This window comes from Rhyacophila brunnea, unplaced genomic scaffold, assembly GCF_057557595.1.
Source record: "Rhyacophila brunnea isolate RB1 unplaced genomic scaffold, BYU_Rbru_1.0 scaffold_126, whole genome shotgun sequence".
NCBI classification, from domain to species: domain Eukaryota; kingdom Metazoa; phylum Arthropoda; class Insecta; order Trichoptera; family Rhyacophilidae; genus Rhyacophila; species Rhyacophila brunnea.
The window spans coordinates 763312-782139 of record NW_028232781.1 but is presented as its reverse complement, the minus strand read 5'-3'; the positions used below and the strand labels follow the sequence as shown (position 1 = coordinate 782139).

The window sequence follows — 18828 nt, the reverse complement described above, 5'->3', positions numbered from 1 at the left end:
TCAGTTTTCGAAGTCAGGAATATTAGAGCTGAGTGATTAATCAAGCGAGCGATCATTCTGGAAAGCACAGTGCTGTACTTTTTCTTTGTCATAACGTTTAAAAAATCATTTTAAGTTTTTAAAATATATTGTATAATTTATTATAGAATAAAATACATTTATTTCACCTCAATGGTGATTCTTTTTTTGTTTTTCATCCTTTAAAACTTACCATGGCGTAGCATAGCAGTTACCTTGGTGTATAGGAAAATTAAAATATCTGCCCTAAATAACTACATAGATGTTAATCTATTTGATATTTAGTTATTATTTTTTATTTTTTATTTTAAAACGCATCACTCATTGAATATGAAATATATGACAATAGAAGCTAGAAATTATAATATTTTTTTTGTCACTTTTTATATATAAGTAGCTAGGTGTGTTAGTGCCAAACCGAGTCTTTTAAATCCTTAAATGAATGTAAATGAATTCACATTACAATCTTTTTATAAAGGTATATTTTAGATTTCACACAATTCGGCGAGAAAATAGAATTATGTTCATAAAGCCCTCAAAATACTTTTTTTAAAACAATATTAGTTTCTGACTTCTCATTCATCACATCATTAAAAATGAAAATTTATAGAAATTGATTTATAAACATTTAAATATCTATTTGCATATTTTTTTCCTATTTTACAAAAAGATTATAACATAGTCTTTATTCATGAAATGGTAGCACCATTGCTTCTATAGAATAATCCAAAAACTTTCATCATTTTTTTATACATAAATATAAATAAAAACAAGTATAAATTTCAAAATATAAATTGGAAATAAAAATTATACTAATTTTTTTTTTCATGGAATATTTCATAAAAAAAAAACTCGGTAAAGTAATCTTATAAAATTCATGCATTGTGATAAATATACACTTTAAAAATTTTTGAATTTTATTATAGATAAAGGCATTGTGTATTTGTTTTAATCAGTCATTCTTTAAATTATTTTGCTATATTTTTCAATGTTACACTTCTCACAATCATTACTGTTTTAATGAGCTATTCAATTTCTTTAAGGTCTATATAGAAATAAATTAGAACTTGCACTGTCTAATGTTGTTCATAAAACCAGATTTATTATATGCTTCATGCACTCCACCAAAAACACCCATTACTAGTTTCATTTTTAAATTTAAAAAATGTTGACCTTACAAGAAAAAGTGTATTAAAAGTCAATATGATAACATACGGGCGATAAAAAGAAAATCCAGGCGTTGGGTTGAGTGAAAATCTCCAAAGACTGATATATTTAAATAAAAGAGCATAATAATTTAACAATTAAACATTTTGAAATAGAAAAAAAAATATGAACGAATGTTCATGGTGATAGAATGCGGTTTGCAATAAAAAATTTAGAAATCAAAAGAAAGTTATAATGTACGAGGGGTGCGTAAATTTAACATATTATTGTGGAATTAGATATTAATTAGTGAGCCGTAAAGATGATAAAAGATTATGAACTCTATAGTTTTAAAAATTTATATAAAAAAATCTGGAAAAAATATTTATCATCTTGAGGCATGTAATAAACGATGGAATTGCGAAAAAAACTTAAACCAATGGACATTTTAAACAGGAGAGGTATTGAAGAGGATTAAAGATAGTATTATATAGCTGAGAGCATAGATATATTGTACCTAAATAATATCAATCAAGTTAGGTTCAAAAAAAATCAAAAATTACAGTACAAATATTAGACTAAAACTAAATTTATTATCATCAGAATTATACACGATAAAAATACAGGAAAAATTATTGATATTATTAATGCTGGAAATAAAAAAAATTTAACTTTTAATTTAAATTTATATGGCCAATTTGTTGAAAATATTAAGCGAGTTAGATTTTAAAAAGTAGTAAATGCAAAAATTCAAAAAAATATTTTCTAGCTATACGATATCCCGTTGTTTTAAATGTATAGAATAATTTAATAAAACAAAAAAAAAAGAAACAGCAGTCAATTTGGAAACTATTTATCATGGTTTGTTGAATATATAAAAAAATAATTTATTCTATTTTAATTATTATATTCGAAGTATTGACATATTATTTAAGTAGAAAGAAATAATAGCAGGACTAAGAAATCTACATATGATCCATAAAAGTTTAATTCGTAAAGTTTCTTTAAATTTTTAAAAAAGGTGTGCTTGGAACATCATTTACTAAGAACTGATTTGTCAGACCGATTGCTTAAAAATTCTAGTAATATATTAAGATCCATCAAATATATTATTATACCAAATTATATATTTTTAAAATCGACATATAAAATAAGAAGTGCAAAGAAATCTTACTACCACAAAAGCATGTAAATTTTTATATATAATATGTCTAAAATTCGCGCATTTCTTTTTCTAAAAACTAGAAATATTAGAAATGATCACAAGTAAAAGTTTAAAACAAATGCTACTGTATATAATAATATTCAAATTAATACGAAAATAATAAATGTTTTACAATATTATAGAGAAAAATATAAATAAGATGAAATTTTATGGTTAACAGTAAAATTATGATGCATTTTTTTCTAAGATCGTATGATACTTTTAAATAACGAAAAAAAACATTACTCAAGCATATGTCGATTTTTGTTTTTGAAATTCTACTTTAATCTAGAATAAAAACTTTCTTTGCCCAGATATAGCATTTTTAGCTTATTAAGACAACTTCTTGTGATTAGATTTTTATAAACGACAAAATATATACCGAAATCATTGCTTAGTTTTTGAATTATTGACTGAAAGAATCATACAACAGCTTATATATAAATTAATTATGCTATTACGCTATCGTAACGATAAAAAACCTCAACAATGAGTATTAGGATTTATAGAATAAAGATGTATTTTTAAATCAAAATTAAGAACTTATGTCCTCAACTAGATATGGATATTCGAAAATTTATTGTATAAATTGAGAAATACTGGTTTTTGTTACTGTGCTCTTTTAGTTTTCGCAAAAGATTGTTAATGTACCGCAATTTCAATTCGAAAAAAGACCTATTTTGGAATTCTTAAAAAATATTTGATATAATTTATTAGATCATAAAATTTTATCAAATACTATTTTATAAATTTCTTGAATTGGTTGAAATTAAATTTTCGATCTCAAAAAAGTTAGCTTTCTCCTTCAGAAGCGCCATGCCATGCTTTTGGTACGATGGTGCTGTAGTACATGCAAAATACAAACTTAACTCAATGATAAAATTACGATTAACACATGGAGGTTTTAAAATCACGATATAAATGAAAATATTGCCCAAAATGAGCCAAGAAAGTAAAGCATCGAAATATGAGAGGAAATAGTGAAAAATAGTTTACTTTTAAGAAAAAATAAAATACTATAAATTTCACAAAATTTGGCAATATTAAAGACTTGAAAATTTCAGAGGAATTAGAAAATTAGTTAGAAATTCATCAATATTTCAAACAAATCATATTTTATTAAAATAGATATAAGATAAAAAGAGATGATGGGTATTGCAAAATAAATTAAAACTTTAGGTTTTTAAGCAATAAAAAATAATATTTTTTTTTGTAATTGATCATATGTTGCAAAAAAAAATTGTAAAAAGAATTTTTGTTAAAGTTTAAGGAATTTGTAGAATTTTGATAAAGTTTTTCAATGTTTTTATTTAGTGGAATAGACACATGACATTTGGAACACCAGTAAATAGTGTGTCCAGTCATAAAATATTATACACATGAGAAATTACTTATAATTGAAAATATTACTACGAATTAAATGAATTCCCTATACAAATTGAACACATCGCATTATTTCAAATAAACAAACGGGTAAGTGCAGATTTTTGGTACTAGATCGAAAAGAAAGAGTAATAAATAGATTAGATTTAAAAAATGTGAATAGTCAATTAGTGATTTTATTGGTGAATTATATATTGAAAAGTATATGAGAATAAAAAGTTGAATAAAATAATTTTTTAAACACAAAACAGTATTAATTATAGATTCCAATGACACCAAGGCTAGGGAAACCCAAGGTTGATAATATTATATTTTAATGCAAATTCTATACGAATTTTATCTTATGTACGTACAAACTTAGGATTTAGTTTAAAAAATCTCCCAAGGGGAATATAGGATATGTGTCTCAAAAATAATTACATCTATTCTAAATTAAAAATATTCATCAATGTTATATAAATCAATTAAATTCAGAATTTTTATAAATTTGGATGACGGGCAAGTAATTATGACAATTACAGAAATAAAAAAACCCCCCATGAGGTGAATGTATCCTGAAATATGCTCTTATACCAATTATTCGTTTATCTCAAGCTTTTATATATCGTCTAATGATTCAATAGTCTGTGTATTAATTTCTGTTAGATCATCTATAAAAATGTATTTGTAGCATATAGTGCCGTGAGTATATTACATTAACACTCTTAAAAATAACAAAAACTTCTACCAATGTCTTTTTATCGAACCTATTATCATGGTATTTTTTTAATTTTGTGTAAGTATGTAAATTTATAAATCGATTTGCTATTTTTTCTAATACTCGATTTTTGGTCACATTCACTACATTTAAGCAGTCTTTATATGAAATTTTTATCATCAAAAAAATATTATGAGATCATAATATTTTGCGCTATGAAAAGTCGTTCAATCTTATCGCTTCAGCTGCAGTTGTTGGGATTTAAAAGCTTAATAATTTTTAAGATTTTTTAATTAAATTTTATATTAATTTTTAGGTGTGGGGTAAATATTGGACCTGATCACAATTAAATAGTTATAGCAGATGATTAAAATGAGCGAGAGATAAAGGGAAATAACAGTGTAAGGATGATTTAATGCACATATTATTGTTTTTATATTAATTAAATATTAGAAATTGTGGCATCACCAAAAGTAAAGCAATATTAATAGCATTTTATCTAAAGATTGACCATGAAATCATCCTCTACCAATAATAAAAAACCATTATTTTTATCTAAAAAATATCATCTTAAATATGCGTAATTGTTGTGAGATGTGACATATTACAGGCAGAATGTATAGAAAACCCTGGATTTCATACCTTTGAAACAAATATGGAAACTTTAAAAGCCATAAATGACCCTAGAAAATACAGTGATATGCTAAGTTAAGAATCAATCATTTTTCACAAACACCAATACAAAACTAGACAAGATAGTAAAACTAGAAATATTACAAATATCCAGGAATATTTTTAAAGTGATATATTTATCAGAATCAGTGATCACAAGATTGTAAAAATAATTATTAAATAATATTTATAGAAAATGCAAAATAGTTTAGAATAAAAAAACACAATTGTAATTATGATAGGAAGAAAAATTAAGGCGGGTAAAAAACAAGTATAATGTGATTACATAGCATAAATGAATAATATTGAAAAAATAAAGGTGAAATTGCTAAAGTATCTGATATTTAGCATATTAATCATCGCATATAAATAAAAAAATTCCCTACATCCATAATAAAATAGGCAGTAGATTAGTTAAAAAAATATATGATACTAACAGCAAAAAGAAAAAGAATGAAATATAGATAATTTAATTAAATTTGTGAAGAGAAAAATTAGCATTTAAAATAAAAATAAAATTAAAAGGTTTATATTAGGTTGGTAAAGTTACTATAAAGAGCTAGAATAATACTATATTTGAGTAAAAGTGAATTGTGGGATATCTAAAAAAAATACGATTACTTGTATATAAGGGAAACGCATTGCAACAATTAGTAAATTAATGGTCTATAGGAAATGAATAAATATCTTTCAGTCTATCATCGAAAATCAATTAAGATGCATTATAATTACCGCACAAATTTTTTTCAAGGAGTCCGGAGGATATCATTTTTTTTATACATTGGTCAAAATGTCCCTTTTTATAAGTATTCGTGTTTTTACTTGCTTTACATTTAGATAAATTTCTTTTTGTTGAAATATTATAGAATTATTTATAGATCAATATAAGATAATTTTTAAGGATATATTGCATATTGATATTTTAAATGTCTATACATTAGCCTTTAGACATTAAAATACATAAAAACGAAATCAACCTTTTTAAATATTACTTCCAAAATTGTTTTTATTTCGTATTTCTGTGATGGATATAGACACAGAGTGCAATATAGAAACAAGCTTTATCGTTCCATTTATATTCAGCTAAAATTCATTTGTGATTGTCTTTAGTGATCTTAAACCAAAGTTTTATTTTAATAATAAGATAATACCAAAAATCTAGAGTTAAATAAATTAATCTATCATTTATTTGAATTAAAAACTTTAATCAGCTCTACTGGATGGATATAATTATAACATTTACTATGCAGAAAAGTCGATTATTTACATTGCTTTGTTTCAATGAAGGAATCGTAATCATTTTAAAAATCTTTATATTTATGTGTTGATTTTGCAAACGTTAATAAGCAGCGAATTATGTTAAATATAGGAGCCTATAAATTTTGCATGCACATTAGAGATTAAATAGATGCTGCAAATACGCATTAATTTTTCATTTTTTTCATATGAAAATCAACAGAGAAAATATCATGAATAATAACTAACAATGAAAACTTATGCAAAATAGACATCGTGTTTATAGCTTCCTTTCTTTTGTCATTCATGCAATTGCGTTCATATGTAGTTCATTGCAAAATAATATATATGAAAATAGGATTAGATTATTTAGATTAATTTATCCATCAATTTTAAGATTTAAAAAAGAATTAACCAAGCATAGATTCTTTAAATATTTCAACCCATTATCTTAATGTCAGACAATCTAGCACAAAAAATTCTAAATGAGTTATCCCAAAAAGATGTTCTTTATTCTGATGAACTTAATGAAACTACTGAAAAAATAAACGCAACTTTAAGAAAATTAGAATCAAGGAGTATGATAGTTTTTGAACAGATTGATAGAATGGAATATATTTTAACGGAAGAAGGTAAAAACGCTAGCATAAATGGATCGCCAGAGTTTATAATATATAATTTGATTCCGAAAGAAGGATTGAAAATCGAAAACATTAAGCACCATAAAATTGGTTTGGGTCATGCCTTTAAAAATGGATGGTTGCATCAAGACAAAGATATGGTTTTAAGAAAAAAAGAGGGCGTAACAGATGATATCAAATTAAAACTATCCAATATTAACAATAAAGAAATTAACACGACAGATTTAAAATCTTTACAGAAAAGGAAGCTTATTGGTGCAATAAAAAGAATATCGTATGTTGTGAGAAAAGGTGAAAGCTATCAAACTAAAATGATTGAATACACAACAGATCTAACTTCAGATATGATTTTAAATGGTTTACATGAAAATATCGAATTTAAGCCATATAATTTTGAAACTCGAGGAAAGCTTCCAGAAAAGGGAAATTTACATCCACTGATGAAAGTTAAAGAGGAGATAAAAAATATTTTTATACAACTTGGTTTTTCAGAAATGAGAACAGATAAATATGTCGAATCTTCTTTCTGGAATTTTGACGCTTTATTTCAGCCTCAAGACCATCCTTCGAGAGATGCACATGACACCTTTTTTGTCGATAATAATGTTGAAATAGATGCAGATGATGAATATGTACAGTCTGTAAAAAATGTGCATGAAAATGGTGGGTTTGGTTCTTCTGGATATCGTAATACCTGGAACCTGGCTGAAGCAAAGAAGGGAATCTTAAGAACACACACTACTAGCATAAGCACACGGTATCTTCATCAAATCGCTAAAATTATAAATTTTAAAGAATCCCAAATGGATCAATCATATAACACCCTTTTAACTAAAAACCTCGAAAAGGGGGAATATTATAAGTTTTTCTCAATCGATAAAGTTTTTCGCAACGAAAGTGTCGATGCTACACATCTTGCAGAATTCCATCAAATTGAAGGCGTCATAATTGGAAAGGATATGTCTTTAGGAAAATTAATGGGTGTCTTAGAGGCATTTTATAAGAAATTAGGGCTTGATCAAATTAAATTCAAGCCAGCATTTAATCCATACACAGAACCAAGTATGGAAATATTTGCTTATCATGGGGGATTACAAAAATGGATTGAAATAGGCAATTCTGGTATATTTCGACCAGAAATGCTGGGTCCGATGGGTTTCAAAGAAAGTATTACAGTGTTTGGATGGGGTTTAAGCCTTGAAAGACCAACCATGATTAAATATGGAATAAAAAATATTAGGGAACTGGTTGGCCATAAGGTTTGCTATGATTTTATAAAGAATAGTGAGGTATGTTATTTCTAAATAAACATTAAATATGAAGTTTTTCTCTTAAACTTGCCTTTTTACATTTTACAATGGTAAATCTTTGTTTTTGTACGTTCCTCTTGAATCCTAGCTTTTGATAATTGTTTTGTTTAGTGCTAGGCGAACTCAAAATTCGATTCTTAAAAGGGTAATCATATCTTTTTAGCGCTAAATTAAATCTTATCTTTTAAGATTTGTTTTATTTAGTGGGAGACCTATAAGAAAAATATTGCTTAAAAGGTGCAATCTTGGTTTTTTTTGTTTATTTTAAATCCTAGCTTTCGATAATTTTTTTTTGCAATAAAAGTATTTAATTTTAGCATATCAGGCACTCTGTTTTATACAATCACATTTATACCCAATATTAAAAACTGATTTGGAATATAATTCTATTAATATTAAAAAAATACGGTTCATTTAATCTTGATTTGGCTGATGATGAATGCATTTATGACGGTAAAAACTTATAATATTTGCTTTGTGTTTTTATGCAGGCAAGAATTGCGCTTTCTTATCTGAATAATTCTTCGCGTAAATCAAATTACATTTCCTGTAAGAATTGACTCAATCTATTAGCATTCACAAAAAATAGTGGTTATATATTATATATAGATAGAAAGCACATGATTCAGCATCAAAATTTGTAGATTTTAAATATTTTTAATAGTTCTAAAACTGATTTATGTCTTGAAAGCAAATAAAGCAGAAACATACATATTAAATTCTTTAATAATATTAAAATCTAAAAATTAACCAAAATTTACACTTTTTTTAGTTGTTGATGCAAATATATGTGGAAGTAAAATTCCTTTCCCTGTAAAAAAATATATTTAAATTTACATGTTATAGAATATCATACAAATTACTCTAACACATGCAATTCACTAAAAATGTGGCATTTAATTGGATAAAACGCCCACAAAGGTTTTAAGTTCATATCGAATATATTAAAGCCATATAATTTATCAAAAACATAACCTGCGCCAAAAAATACATAGAAACATAACCAAAGTTTATAAAAAAAAATCCGCAAAAGAATATATGCAAGCCAATGATCATTACGAAACCATATATATAGAAAACACGCTCGGACTGAGACTCATGAATAGGTTCATTGTTCTGAGAAAATTAAGCTGTGGTGCATTCGGAAGTGTGAAGCTTGCTTGCTTATGATGCTCAGGAAATGTCATTTGTTGCGCTGAAAATTATTCATAATCTAGATGACATGTGCTAATCAAAAGGGAAAGTTCTTTTAAGACGAATAAAAAATGAAATAAAAGTAATGAAAAAAACCAACCATCCCACAAATTGCAAACTTTTTGATGTTTTTGAAGACAAAGATGTTGTCGTTCTTATACTAGAGTATATCGAAGGGGTGAACTTATGAGAACATCTAAAAAAATAATCTAAATGTGAAATCTGTTGAAATAGCACTTATTTTAAGGAAAATTTTAAAGGATTTCGCTTATATACATTTGAATAAAATTGTACATCGAGATTTAAAACCAGAGAACATCATGATAACGGTGATAAATGATGCAAAAGGCATAAAATCAATCAATTTTGGACTATCTAGCTTTTACATAATATACACATCATGTAGTGAATTTTCAGGAACTTACGCTTCACCTGATATCGTCTTTAATTTACAATATATACGAGACCTAAAATCGATATTTGGAGCCTTGGTATCGTTTTTTATCAATTAATCTATAAAAGAGTTTCATTTATAATAATGATGGGTGCTGAGTCGAATGTGAATTTGGTTGGAAATTATGCAGTTAAAGGTAAAAACCTTAGTTATATGATGAAAGATCATATGGCCAAAATGTTGAATTGCGATACTTTTAGATGAAATAAGTCCGGAATGTTTTACTTATATCCTCTGTTTGAAAAATTTCTTGAATAACAAGAAGCAATATACCTCAAACGAAACCGTTGTAAAAGCAAAAAGCTTAATTTTGGAAAATATAAAAATTTTTAGTACCATCCGCGAAATACTATTCTAGAAGATGCTGATAATAAAGATAAATGGCTGGAATAAGATTAAAAACAGCAACAAAAATTTTCATGATATTTAATTTTTTTTGTGTATTTTTTTTTATATAATTAATTGTTTTCCATCATAGAAAGTGCTTTAGTTCGGTGAGAATGAAACTTTTACTCATATATAAGATCCTATATAATTACAACCAATTTGTTTGTCTTTAGCAAGATATTTTATCCTAAGGAACATAAAACTGCATTCGTTCAAAATAATTTTTCAGTTTATACTCGAATAATGTTTTATTATTTTAAAATCTCATCTAAACATATAAAAACACAAATTTAATGTGAAATATCATGCAGATGCAATTCATCTAAAAATAGAAATATTATGAATATGTAATTCATCTAAGAATAGAATTATCCTGCACATGCAACACATCTAAAAATAGAAATATAATTCATATGTAATTCATCTAATAATAAAAATATCATGCTTATACAATTCATCTAAAAATAGAAATTCATTCTTGCTTAAAATTATATGTTGGAAGGTTTTCTTTGGTTAATTTTATAAAAACTAAACAAAAAAACCATTAAAAGCACTTGAACCGCTTGTATTAGATAATTAACAAATATCAGAATAACTTTAGAAGCGTATTGCTTGAATAAGCAATAGAGAAAATTTTAAATTAAAAATTCTATACTTTAAGATATTTGTGATCCACATTATGATGCATAGCAGAATATATTGGTAAATTTTACTGCAACTAATTCATCTTATTTTTTTTAAATGTATACAATCCATTTGATTCTATCATATAGTCCCAAACATTCACAATTAAAAAGCCACTATTTGAATCAAAAATATAAGAAAACGATATGTATTTAATACATGATGTATAATATAATTTAGACGCTTTAAATTTAAAGAATTTAGTTAGATTCATGTAAATCCTTTATAAAAATAGTGAATGTACAGTGACAGGAATAAACATTTCAAGCGAATTTTTTTAAATTAAAATTATATAGGCAGGAGATTTGTATTTTAGTGTGTTCTACAAAATATATTTTACTTAGGAAGAATTAAAAAAATTTACTAAAAAGAATATTTTACAAGATTCCAAAAATAATATATTTTGAAAAACTTTGTATTCCACTAGTGCAAAAGTCCTTTTAGAAACAACGCTTTTAAAGCATATTTATACTATATTGTCTGTATAATTATCTCGTATCTTTCCTTTATATTTTTGCGTTCAACGATTGTAAAATTATTTTTTAAAAAAAATTTCCTGAATATTTAGACTTATATTAGTCTGTATATTTTTTATCCTTTATGTTATATTTTTATTTGTAAAATATTACAATAAAATTCTTATATTTTTTTGTAATATCAAATTACCAATACAAAAGCATTAGATGATATTCTTGAAATATAGTTTATCTATAAAGAAGATTATGCATTTAATTAATTTTTTATCGTGGCAGTATCATTTTTAAGAACTTTGAAAAGGTATTTTAAACTAATTTATCAATATGCTTTTTATCCAGTCGGAATATATTACGTTAAAAATACATTTATAAATAATATTATTCCGACAATTCTTGAAAATTGAGTTATGCCTACAAAATTATGACAAAAAGAGGATCTTATCTTTCTGGGGTATTCACTTCCGAATATAGATTCTAATATTCTTTTTATGTCGACTTTGCCTAGAAAAAATTATAAACGCATGTGACTTTAAATATATTAGAAAAGTAGTTATCGATAAAAATTAACAGTATTAATATTAAAAAGGAAATAAAGAAGCACCAGAATATACGAAAATCAAGGTAACTGATATAAAATTTATTGTAATGATATGCCACATTAAGAAACACATTTTAATGGTAATTCCCTTTGCTTTAGGGTTTATTTAGATATGACAATTTAAGAAATTAACTTCAGCAAAACATGAATTTTTACCGGTTAGAATATATTATCTACACCTTTTACCATATTATATTTATATACCTTACATTTTTGAAAACCAATCAGTATCAAAGTATACCCCAATCTAATGGTTCAATTTAATGGTAAATATATTGAGTTGATAATAATTCGATTTATTGCAAAAATTCATTACAGAATTTCTTTGTATTTTAAAAAGATTCATAAAACGGCTAATTACATCGTTTGCTGAAACGAAAATTTATATTTTTAAAGAAAATTATATTTTGAATACAATTATAAGTATTATATCGAAAGAAATTTTTGGTCGAAAATTAACGAGATTTGGAAAATTCTTAAACTTTTAAAATAACACCGGGTCCACTCATTATTTTGATTAATAAAGTAATATGGTATATCTATGAATTATATTTGAATAGAATATGTTTTTTTCGTTTTACTTTTGGCTATTTTAAACTATGTATGTAAAATATTATATCTTTAAAAAGACGATATTTGTATTCTTTTGTGTTTTTTCGCACGTATTTTTCGTTCGATGGAAACAAACGTAAATAATTTTATGATTTGTTTTAAATTAAGAAACAGATAATAATCAAATTTCAGATTTTTTTGATATTAAAAATGCTTTTTAAACAACATCAATCGTAAAAAAATTTGTGTATAATATTTAGGATCTTGACAGAAAACATCATCGATATATAAATTTTACTAATTCAGATTTCGCTATCGCCAAACCTTTAAAAATATTATATCAAATAAAAATTTAAAAATCGATCATACAGATAAAAAATAGTCGCCTGACCGGCCATATATTTTTGGGGATAATAAAAAGAAAAACTTGATCCGATAAATTAAAATAAGAATAATTAGTTTAGATAACGAGAATAATGTTGAAATGAGAAGCCAACAAAATATGATTTAATAACCTGCAATTAAATATAATTATGAAATGCAGAGCTTAAATAGTATCATAAATCATATCATAGAGCTAGGAATGCCAACCGAAACACATACACAAACAATTTGATGTAGAAGAACAGTTGAATAAACAAGTCATGAAGGATCATTATCGATTGATAAAAATGGAAAAGATAGTGAGGCAGATATAAGTGCCGGGTAAATCTGTTTTATAAACATTTTTTGGTTTTTCAAAATAAATTGAATGGTATATATATCTTATACATAATATGTGCTCAACATATCAAGTACAGCTCACACACAAAAAATAGAATCATTGACAACACTTGAATATAAAAGTCTTGGCAGTGGAAGATGCATCGAAAAGGATTTTAAAAATGATGAAACAGAAAGATCTATATTTAGATATTTTTTGGTGCAAACTAACATAAAACAAATTAAACATCCATTATATTTTTTATTTATGGGCCATATTTATAGTCGTTATTTTAGTTTTTGTTCTCAGGCACAGCTTGCTTGATTCTCGTACGCACAGCGTATTTGTACTTTCGGCTATCTTCTCCTCTCCAAAGTCTTCTTTAATACCCCTCCTTCTATCGAGACTTATTAATTCAAGGGGTTTTCTCAATCCCAAGGTTTGAATATATGCCTCAACCTTGTTCGTGACATCTAGTTCCTTCAGGTACCTTCTATGATATCGTGTCACCGCACCGTCCCATGTTATAACATAAGGATAATTTTTGTCTTGCATTTGTTTGTATATTAATGACAGTTCAGATGCTAGCAGGTCATATTTTCTCAATTTTTCGTTTTCAACTATGTTTATGTTATCAATACTTGTCACGCATCAATATATATACATATATTTTTAATAATCCGTATAATCGATTACGTGTCAATATTAAAAATAAAGATATTATTTAGTGTGCTTTTATTCTTATCCTCAACTACCAATGCAACAATGACTTTTTCATGAAACTTCTTTCCATACATCTTAAAACCAAAAAAATCTTGACCTCGTGTTCACGATTGTATTATCCTTCAAACATCTGATTTTCCGCTACAATTATTATTTTTTTCCAAATGATCCATTTAAAACTATTATAAAAATAAAATTCATAGTTCCAACAAAATTTCAGCCATTTTCTTATTTTTTCGTGTTTATCTCAGTTAAATATGTTATAATCTTTGTTTTGAAACCTTAAAGCATAGCTCGTACATAAGAAAAATTCCAAAGGTGTAAAATTCGCAGTATATAAAGATGTGTTGATCTAGGTGTTTTTAAATTTCTATATTGAAACAAAGTCAATTTCTTTAGTTTATATCACATCCTTCTCAATTTTACACTTTTATGATCATCAAAACACCTCTATCTTTTACTTTTGATAGCTGATCAAATTTTTTTTACTCATCCTTCTCTTGTTACATTTGCTTATATTGGTGTCTTAAAGGAAAGAAATTATATAAATATCAAAAAACCAAAAATGGAATAAACATCAAATCTACAGAAATACTTTAGGATAGAAATACTATGGGTTACAAATTAGCGAAAAAACGTAAGTTTATGTGGTAAGAGCTCATATGAATACATTATTGCTTACAATTTTTAAATTTATAGCACTATAGATGGTTTAATAGAAGATTATCTAATAATTAAAGCAGTTTAAGAAATAAATACGGGAAAAACTAGAATCAAATTAACATATTGAAATTAGCATGATAAGCCTATATTAGAAAAAGAATAATATCGTTTTTATAATTTTTAAATATAAACATTTCACACCTTTTAATAGTAAAGTATAGTGTTTATTTTGTAAATGGTTGAACAAAAAATAGAAGTTTTGCAGCATAGTTTAAATATTTGTATCGATATCTTTAAAATTAATTACAGGTAAAACGCATATAGGCTGTGAGATGCGTCAGACTATCAATCACAAAAATAGAAAACTAGTTATTTGTGATTAATAAACATACGAATGACATCATATTTAGTTATCTTGTTATAAAATGATAAGACTATAAAAAATATGAATCGCTCATGATTTTTTTATATATGACTAAAATTTCTTCTTTTTATGAATCCCATCTACTGAGATATATAAAACCCATTAGAAATACTGCACAACTCTTAGGCAAATCTTTTGGCACCTCGCCCTGATCTATCTTCGTCAACTTGTTTTCTTATGTCAAATGATATTAGTTCAAGTGTCTTGCGAAGTGTGAGAGCTTGCATCTATGCTTCTCCTTCGTCCGGTTTTTTTAACTCCTTAACATATTTCTTATGGTATTTTGTAACCACTCCATCCCAAGTAATTACATAACAAATAATAGCGTATATAGTACATATATAGTAAAAAATATCAAAAATATCATCTCTTTGAATTTTAGTATATATTAAATCCGAAGTAGAGGGAAAAAACAATTGATTCACTTGTGATGAAAATATTATTAGAACTTCTATCCAGCCAAAAAAATAATACGGAAAAAATATTTTTAAATAAGAATCGGCATGGTTTTAAGCCCTCATTTAACATGTTAGGTATTTAATCAGGATCACTGAAGGACTGCTAAAATAAATGATCATATAAGGTAAATTTTAGAAAATATTCAGTTCATTTACATCCATAAAATGCAAAATAATATATATTAAACGATAATAGACAGAAAAGAACCATTATATTTTTGACTATTATCAGAAAATGCTTATTCAGATAACTAACATATTTTAACAGAAAAAGTCCGATCACAAAGATGAGCTGCATATATAAACATAGAGAGAACGTAAGAGAATTTCATCAATAGATGAATATATCTTGAATATTTACAACATAATCAACATGTGCATCAAATATATTTGGAAGAAACAAAGTGAAACTTTATTGTAATGATAAAAGATAAGAAATAGCATAGAAAACATTTCAGCATTCTCAGAACCACAAATAATGACATAGCCAGATCATCAGAATGATGCTAATCGTGAACTTAATATAAGATAAAGTAAGATCACGCTTTAACAGGATATACATCAATTTTTAGGGGAAAATTCAAGTGCCAACACTGTGAAGTGGCATTAAATACTAGATCCTTTAGAATATCATAGACAGAATATTTTTATGCATATTGATAAAAAAGAATCAATAAAGCGGTAGGATGCGTATAATTCCTACTCACAAGGAAATTCAACTTAAAAGTATCAAGAAAATCAGAAAACATGAGGTATCAAAAATCATAGAACATAAACACGCAGATATAATGTAGAAAATTTAATTTTATTATATATAAAATAATAGCATTTACGACCCCATTTTAGTATAATAAAAATGAAAATTTATCTACATTAATAGTTATAAGAAAGAGAGGTATTAATAAACTCACTCATATTAAAAACGAAAAACTTTGAAATATAATTATAAGTAAATGAAATAAACCAATTTAAAAATTAAAAATACGGTATTAAATCGGTGAAAACATGGGAAAATGTCACAACAGGCTATAATATGTCGTGTATTATTGAGTTGGAATGTCAGGATAGACAAAACATTGCGCTCAAATTTTGATAAAAGGATTACAGCTGAAGTAAAAATTATAAAAAGGAATATATTAGGAAAGATTGTAATGACGATTAGTTAAAGAAATCATAATGTAACTGTTGTAATATAAATTTTATTGTTTTGCCCGAAAAAATCAAAGTTGATGTATCAAGAAGTAACCATTTAATATTTCAACCCATCATTTTTATTTCAAGCAATTCTGAACAAATAATTCTAAATGAGCTATCCCAAAAAGATGTTCTGTATTCGGATGAACCATCTGTAACTACGTAAAAAATAAACGCAACTTTAAGAAAAACAGAATCAAGGAGTAGAATAGTTTCTAAACAGATCAATAGAATGTATATATTTTATTAGAAGAAGGTAAAAACGCTTGCAATAATGGATTCCCAGAGTTTATAATATATAATTTGATTCCGAAAGAAGGATTGAAAATCAACAATATTAAGCACCATAAAATTGGTTTGGGTCATGCTTTTAAAAATGAATGGTTGTATCAATACAAATATATAGTTTTATGAAAAAAAAAAGACATAAAAGATGATATTAAATTAAAATTATTCAATATCTATAATAAATAAATGTGCACGACAGATTTAAAATCTTTATAGAAAAGAAAGCTTATTGGGGCAATAAAAATAATATCGTATGTTGTGAGATAAGGCGAAATATATCAAAATAAAAAGATTTAATATAACGAAGAATTAATTTCTGACATGATTTTGAGCGTTTCATATAAAAAATCAAATTTAAGCCAAGAAATTTGAAACTCGAGGAAGGCTTCCATAACAAAGAAATTTACATCCACATATGAAAGTTAAAGAAGAGATAAAAAATTTTTTTGTTACAACTTGGGTATTCAGAAATGAGAACAGATAAATATGTCGAATCTTCTTTCTGATATCTAAAGCTAGATTTCAGCCTCAAGACCAGCTTTTGAGAGATACACATGCGACGTTTTTCTGTCGATAATAATGTTGAAATTGATGCAGATATTAAATATGTGTAGGATTTATTGAAGTGTGTATGAAAAAGGTGGGTTTTGTTCTTCTGTATATCTTTATACCAGGAACCTGGCTGAAGCAAAATAGGGAATCTTAAGAACACAAAATATGTGTATAATCACACATTATAGGTTTAATTTCACTTAGATTCCGCAATTTAAACGTCAGAAAATGAGTTGAAAATTGGATTACATTTCGTAAAATTTTGTATTGTTTTTATTTTTTCCGTCCTTTCTTGCCGTCCCATTTTAAAAATTTTGTTTTGGATTTTCATAACCCCTAAATTAATAAAATTTCATAATATGGTTATGTATTTATCAAAGAAGAAAGATAAAAAAAAATTTTTAAACAAAAAAAGTAATTCCAATGCATAAAATTATTTAGAATGGCTAAGGTTAATGTAGTTCGGATCTCATATAGGTGCTATAATAATAAATGTAGATTCGGAATGGGCTTAACAAAAGATAAAAAAATTTCAATACTAAAAATAAAATTAGCAAACTATTACCAATTTTTATTTCTTTCAATTGAAGACACAGATAATATGGATAATTAAAGCTGCTACTGTTTTGAAAATCATGACAGCAAAGGGTGCAGAATTATTAAAAGAATATTTACCCAAAAATAGCACTAGAAAATAATAAAATAAGGGGAAAGGTTTTATTGAAAAATTTGATGTGGGTAAACTTCGTAAGAGAAAATACAATAGACGTCACTGCGTTTATGGTATATTGTGGCAATAAAAATAACAGCACAAAAAAACCATTTTTCTTGTAAAAAACTATGAGCAATTTTATACCATGAAAAAATTGAAAAAAAAAGCAAAATGGATCCATAATCTATTAGGATTGATGGAAAGCAAATTAAAGGGCTTACTGGGATTTTAAACTCGAATATAAATTTAAAATTTTTGCAAAACTTTAAAGATCCCAATCCAAATCATAAAACACGTTGAAAGGATAAAAATGCTAATAAATTAGCAAAACCTATATGAAAAAAGACAAAAAGGATATTTTCATTGTTAGTTTGTTAGAAATAAGGTTTTGTGGAAGTCTAGAGTTTTTTCATCTGTTTTATGTGGTTATTTTAAATGATAAAAGAAATATTTACAAAA

At 25.7% G+C, this 18828-nt stretch overlaps 1 protein-coding gene across 1 annotated transcript; it reads left to right on the top strand.

The window, feature by feature from the left end:
• The first annotated feature begins 6963 nt into the window (after positions 1–6963).
• On the top strand, positions 6964–8476 carry LOC147077582 (uncharacterized). The gene is made up of 4 exons (XM_085940231.1): positions 6964–6988; positions 7220–7776; positions 7837–8256; positions 8471–8476. Exons 1-4 carry the CDS (start codon positions 6964–6966, stop codon positions 8474–8476), a joined length of 1008 nt encoding a protein of 335 aa, XP_085796357.1.
• The last annotated feature ends 10352 nt before the right edge of the window (positions 8477–18828 follow it).